The following is a 6,915-nucleotide window of genomic DNA, read 5'->3' as shown; positions in this document are numbered from 1 at the left end:
GTTCAAGAGTTAGATTGATATTTTTTTTATTAAGAGTCTCATTGTCTTTTGAGATAATTGTGAAGAACTATTTTAAATTTTATATTTTAGAAATCAACTTAAATATTAACTCGTGAGAGTTCAATTATGGCGTGATTCAAGATTTAATCGAGATGACTTACAAGTAGAAGACTTCGTATAAGAAGGTGTGGCTTGCAATGTAAAGGCAATTCCAACTTCATATCACAATCACAGCCCTTTTAAGAGCTTCTGTTGCAATGTGATACTATTATAAAAGCGTATATAAAACAGGTTTATTTATTTTATTAGTTCATATAATTTTATTAAATTGGTAATTAAATTTTTATAATTTAAAAAAATTATTATTTATATTTTTATAACAGATAAAATTTATAATCAAATTTTTATTCGTTGTTAGTTTTAGAAGAAAATATAATAATCTTAAGATATTTGTTTTTAGAATATTTTATAAGTTATTCTACACAAAACACAAAAAAATTTCAAAAAAATTATATTTGAAAAGAAAATAATTAAAAATAATTTAATTGAAAATTTTAACTAATTTAATTACATATTTTTAAATTATAAAAATTTAATTAAAAATTTTGTAAAATTATAAAAATTTACAAAAATAATATCATTTACGTGAGCGATTACAAAGACTAATATTTTTTTTTAAATTCTGCTGAAGAAAGTTTCTAATGGATAGAATTAAAAAAATAAATATAATATATATTTATTGATGATATTATAATAATTCAAATATCTTATTCATAAAAGGGCACACTTGCAAATACAAATAAAATAATAAAAAGTATTGTTACTGAGGTGTAAATTTGTTTTCAAAAAAAACGCCAGGCATAAGTATAAATAAAATAATAAAAAGTATTGTTACTGAGGTGTAAATTTGTTTTCAAAAAAAACGCCAGGCATAAGTATAAAGCTAATTTTTTTAGTTATGGAAATTCAGGATGTATTATGCTCAATTATGAAAAGTAGTATGTTTTTTATAGATATAAGAATATTTTTTTTAATTGAAATTTATAAATTAAAGGCTCAGTTTTATTTTGGAAATAAAATTTAGGATTTGACTTAGGATAATAGAAAAATTTGAGCCTCAGAAAATAAGCAATTCAGTGAGTCAATTTTGTACGAAAAAAATTATAAACTACAAATCTAACTCTTAAATTTATATTTTTTTAAAAATTTTAAAATCACAAATTTAATCCTCAAACATGTGGTATTCACACTCAAAAAATATATCAAAGTATCCACAATGTTTTGTTGTTAGATTTTTATGAGTTTGAGTTGCATCTAGCCTTAATTAAGTCCTTATAAAATAATAATATTTAAAAAAATAAATTCTGACTTTTTAATTTGACGATAAAAATTAAAATTAATTATTTTTATTATTTTAATTTTTTTTCATAAAATCTAAAAAACAGAAAATATTAAAATTAAAAATAGAATAAAAAAAAGACCGAAACACTAAAGCTTAACACGACATCCAATCATTCTCAATTCTATTTTTCGTCAAGATCAAACCTATTCTTATATGAGAACGTATCTCCTCAGAGTCTGCTTCCTGCCACCGTAGCTGTCGCCACGATCCCACCAAAGACTCCCGCAATTACCACCAACCTTGGCCCTGCCGCAGCCTTATATAGAATACCAGTGGTGCCTGTGAGGTAGGCAATGCCGGTGTAGAAGGTTAGGTTCTCGCTCCAGCAACGGTTAGTCCTAATTTCCAGTTCAGGAAAGAGATTCTTAGGCGAAGTTGGAAGATTGTAGAGCTTTTGGATTGGGACATTAAAGTCCTGATAAGAGTTACTCTTGTCCTTGTTGTTTAATGAATTAGCCATTGCAGCATATTACAGTTTGAGACAAAAAATTGTAAAAATTTGCGACCGTCGAGAAAGAGAGAAATAAGAGATTTATACTTTATACACTTTGTGAGGATTCTAGATTAGTTTTTTTTTGTCGAGATGGAGTAGGGTTTAAGAGAGGGTAGTTATTTTTTTAAGCATTTGGGCCAGGACCAATACCCAAGGAAGAATGATTGTTACCCTTCGTTGTGAGTACATTCATATACTATTGGACTTAACCTATATTTTTTACTTATCAAAATCGACTTTTTATGAATTTGTTTATGGTAAGATATGAAGAATAAAGTTGCATTAAATTTAACTATCCAAAATTATACTCAAATAAACTCAACTACTCAAAATAACCAAATTAAGTTAGTATAGTGGCTAATTTATTATAACAAGTGTCGCGGTTTAATCACGTCTGTCTTATGCATGTAGCAATTCATCAAATAGAATTTTAATATGCGACGAACTTAAAATGTATTGTTGTTATGAATTTTTGATAAAAATAAGAAATATGTTAAATTTAAAGGTCACACTTTTTATTATTTGATATATTTTTGATATAAAAAGATATAAAATAAGAAGTATGATTAAATTAAAAATTATTATCAAATAATAAAAAGTGTATATTAATTTTAATTATATTTTTTAAGTATGTTAAAGTTTATAATGGTAGCCCTTATAAGTATAATCTCCATAAAAATTATACAATAATGATAAAATTCCCAAAAAAAATTAGAAAAAGAAAAAACTTAGACAATAGTAGTTGGACACGATGGTAGACACTTCATAATAAAATTAAAAAGGAAAACGAAAAAAATAAAAGAAAAAACGAATCTGATAAACTTTGGGAGATGGTCATAGAAATGGGGAGGTGGGGGATTGTAGACAAAAAAGAAAAGAAATGCCATCATTTAAAGGGCTCTTTAGGGAATAAATGAATCAGCACCCATAAACACACTGTTTTCTAAATTCATCATTATCTTGTTGGTTCAAGCTCTTAAATATATATATCAGACAGAGCGTGGAGAACCGGATCATGAGTTTCAATCCTTCAATTGCCAGCAAAAATTGCTTGAGGAGTCAAGAGGCCTAATTTTGTTGCATAGAATAATTTATTTGTGTGTGAAGATTTCAACCTCCTATCCATGCTTTTACCATGCAAACCTTTTGATTTAATATGATTATTATGCCAAGATATCATGTATCTTGTATGAAAAAAAAGGCAAAGTTATTGAAATAAAATAATTGAACTTAAACTTATCAAATTGCAACTTTTTAAAATAGTAGATATTTTTATAATTTTTTTTTATTTTATATAAATGGTTACATGGTATAATAGTTTCTCAGAGAACAATCATGTATAAACTATAAAGCACGGACACTTTGCTGAGTTGTCGTGTCTACGTGTCCGACACATTTCGGACACGACACTCACCGACACTCGTCCAACACACGTGTCTGTTGTGTCCAAACTGTGTCTCAATAAAAGATAAAAAAAAATTTTCGGACACACTTGGACACACCTAAATACCATCACGTATCAGCGTGTCCGGTCTTATTCTTAATATATATTTTTAAAATAAATTTAGATATAGTATATATTATTATTTATTAAAACAAAAATATTTTAAATACCTGATATAATTAAAATAAGGCATTAAAAATAATTTAAAAAATTAATTTATATTTTAATATTAATAAAATATTAAAATATCATTACAGTTTATCTAAAAAATACTTTATATTTTATATGTATGCGTGTCCCCGTGTCATATAAGATTCTAAAATTCGCGTGTCAACGTGTCTCGTGTCGTGTCGTGTCCCGTGTATCCTGATATTCGATAGATTGTAATGGTATTTGTACATTAATTTTTTTTTTGTCGGTGTATTTGTACATTATTGTTATCCAACTCTTTCAGATAAATCAGGATGAAGTGGTTAAAAGGGTCTTAAATTAATCTGTTATTAAAAAAAATTAAAAAATGTAAAATTTAATAATTAGACCGTATCAACATTTTTTAGCAAGATTAAAGATAAATATAATATAATTAATCTTTGACAGCTGAAATAATAGTATGATTATTTATCAAATAAAAAAATATTATTAAACTAAGAATTGAAGGTACGGTTACATGGTAGTGCATTATTTTATCTTCTTTTGATTTTTTATTTATTAGATAATTATATGGTAATTATGAATTAGTGTCTAATTTTTATCTAATTTATTTTTTATAACAAATTTTAAAAATTTATTTACTTTTATATTTTTTAAATTAAATATTAATTTTTAATTTTTTTAATAAATTAAACACCATTTTTTAAGCACAGGTCAATAATAATTATCTTTATTTATTTAAAAAATAAAAAGTACAATACTCTTTTATTCTAAACAATAATAAAAATATAATATTCAACTGTTTGTTTTAAGTCACCCAAAAAAAAACTGTTTGTTTTAAAAAATTAAAAAAAAATTATAATTTAGTAAAACATTTGAAGTTAGATATATGTATTGTTTCAAAAAATTGTAATTTAATAAATTTAAAATTGATTATTTTATTTCAGTAATTTGCTGTTTGCTAAAAAAAATATGGTATCATTGACAAAAGAATGGTTATATATGTCATAGTAACTCGAGTTTGATTCTCATGGTTGATGTTATGATCATTTTGATAATATTTATTTATAAGTATTTTTGTGAAATTCAAAAAATTTAGATTTATATTTTGACTTTCATAAGATAGATTACTGTAGAACTAGACCAGCACGGAAACAACGACAATAAAAAACAATAATAATAACAATGATGTGGCACTATTATTGAACCAATGCAATGCACTATTAGATCACAATTTCATCTCATGTCAGATGATTTTCAAAACAAAAATGCTTGTGGATTCTGAATCTTCCCTCCCAAAAAAATGGTGGTTGATAAACTCTGATTGGTTTCTTGCACAGCCATCAAATAATTCTTTTTATAATCTTTACTAAGATACTAAGCTTCCAGAAAAAATTTTAGGCATCTGCTTTTTGACAATGATGAATAGTGTGTGCTAAGAAAAGTTTCTAGCAAAACTATACAACACCTTGTTTTTAAAATTTTAGATAAATTTAACATCGATCATCCGATTAAAATTAAAAGGTGCTGTTAACTTATTTTAGTGCTTACAAAATTATTTTTAAAATACTCACTAAAATATTCTTATATTAGCATCAATACATGGAATACCAATTCTTATATTATTATTAAAATATGGAATATAAATTGTTGTAAAATTGGAGACTTATCAGCTATGTGAATCATATTATATAAAGAGTAAGAAGCTTTGTGCATATTTGCTGGTAGCAATGATGAGAGAAAGTAATTTGGTAGACAAACTTGGTCCCTTTAGTTTCATGCTGGAAAACTTTTTGTACAATTGGACCACAAATCTTTATTCTTTGTTTTTCTTCCACCTGTTATAAACCAAGCTTTTTGGTTATAAACATCTTCATATTTGAATTTGGCACAAATCTAAGCCATCATAAATACACAACACTGAAGAGTGCCTCTAATGGGTAATAACAAGTTCAGATTCTCAGATATGATTCCAAATGCTTGGTTCTATAAGCTCAAAGATATGAGCAAATCAAGGAAGAGGAATGGATCTCATCATGTTTTGAAGAACAACACCAGTAGCAAGGTTACTTCACCAACAACATCACAAAGGTCACATCCAAGGTGTTCGAATTATTTCCCGAATGAAGCTTTTATAAGAGCTGGTAAGTTATACAACATCCCAATTCACAATAATAAAGAGTTTTTTGGTGGAACCATTCCATGTCCATTGATTGATTCTTCACCAAGAATGTCATCATCAAAGAGAAGGTCCAGGAGGAAAACCATTTACAAGCCTTCTCCAACTGTTGTTTCTTCTTCAACTTTCATGGCCAATTCTAATTTTGATTCGGCACACAACAGTATTCAGTCACCAAATTATGATGCTTCTTCCGTTGAAAGCTCTTCTGAATCTGATGATGATTTCCATGAATATGTCTACTCTGAGTCTGAATGTGATAGCTTTTCAGTTCCGGATTTGCTTAATGGTATAGACTCCAATTGCACCTGCAGGGTTAGTTCTTCAACAAATGACATCATAATTGACATGAACAGTGAACATTTCAAGGGGAATATGAGCAAGAAAGATGGGCTTGAGATGATTTCGCAATCAGGCCTTGCTCCTATATTGACAAACTCAGAGAGGTTTGATGACAAGGTCATTGAGTCCGAAGCTGCCGAGTCTAGGAGAAGTTCAACTGAATTGGATGATGAGTCTCTCAATGTCAAATCCAGCATAGAGGAAAGCAATGGCAGAGAATTTAGGCGGCGAAAGAGTGGTCATGTATCTCGCCGGCTGCCTACCAACTCTCCGTCCGGAATAAAGCTAAGAGTCAATTCTCCAAAACTAGCTAGCAGAAAGATTCAAGCCTATGCAAGAAAGAGTGTTTCTTCCAATGGAAGTAAGAGTTCAAGGAATGCAGGGTTTCCGGATGGATATGCTGTGGTTAAGTCCTCATTTGATCCGCAAAGTGACTTTAGGGAGTCAATGTTAGAGATGATTGTCGAGAACAATATCCGTGCGTCAAAGGATCTGGAGGACTTGCTTGCCTGCTACCTCTCCCTAAATTCAAGTGAATTCCATGATCTCATTGTTAAAGCATTTGAGCAGATATGGTTTGATTTGGCTCAACTTAGAATGTAAATTTCTCATATATTAATTATTATCCGATGTATGTTTATATAATCTTGTAACTACCATAATTCTCTCTAAAACTTATGTTCTGAACCATCAGCATTTCAACTTGGGATAATTCTCATACAAAGTATAGTCTCTCTTCTTCAGAATTTTGCTATAAATCTTGATGATAGAATCTAGTTTATAACTCGATCTTTTTCTGGATGACCTTATAACCATATAACAAATAGTACTTGATGAATTCCCTGCCATTTAATTTGCTCTTTAACTTTGTCAAATGTCAACTATATGTCCTTCTTTGAAGATTA

The 6,915-nt window shown here is 28.0% G+C and overlaps 2 protein-coding genes across 2 annotated transcripts; one reads left to right on the top strand and one right to left on the bottom strand.

Annotated features, from left to right (window-relative positions):
• Nucleotides 1-1,571: 1,571 nt before the first annotated feature.
• On the bottom strand, nucleotides 1,572-1,862 carry LOC140174304 (mitochondrial import inner membrane translocase subunit TIM23-3-like). Its single transcript, XM_072198731.1, has one exon. The coding sequence runs from the start codon at nucleotides 1,860-1,862 to the stop codon at nucleotides 1,572-1,574; it is 291 nt and encodes a 96-aa protein (XP_072054832.1).
• A 3,349-nt stretch (nucleotides 1,863-5,211) lies between these two features.
• LOC112702682 (transcription repressor OFP4-like) lies at nucleotides 5,212-6,714 on the top strand. Its single transcript, XM_025753820.3, has one exon. The coding sequence runs from the start codon at nucleotides 5,426-5,428 to the stop codon at nucleotides 6,611-6,613; it is 1,188 nt and encodes a 395-aa protein (XP_025609605.1). The 5' UTR covers nucleotides 5,212-5,425; the 3' UTR covers nucleotides 6,614-6,714.
• The last annotated feature ends 201 nt before the right edge of the window (nucleotides 6,715-6,915 follow it).

Source organism: Arachis hypogaea, chromosome 7 (genome assembly GCF_003086295.3).
Source record: "Arachis hypogaea cultivar Tifrunner chromosome 7, arahy.Tifrunner.gnm2.J5K5, whole genome shotgun sequence".
NCBI classification, from domain to species: domain Eukaryota; kingdom Viridiplantae; phylum Streptophyta; class Magnoliopsida; order Fabales; family Fabaceae; genus Arachis; species Arachis hypogaea.
This window is presented reverse-complemented; position numbering and strand designations above follow the sequence as displayed.

Coding starts and splice junctions, on each gene's coding strand:
- LOC112702682 (XM_025753820.3), top strand. CDS start 5,426: ATGGGTAATAACAAGTTCAGATTCTCAGATATGATTCCAAATGCTTGG.
- LOC140174304 (XM_072198731.1), bottom strand. CDS start 1,862: ATGGCTAATTCATTAAACAACAAGGACAAGAGTAACTCTTATCAGGAC.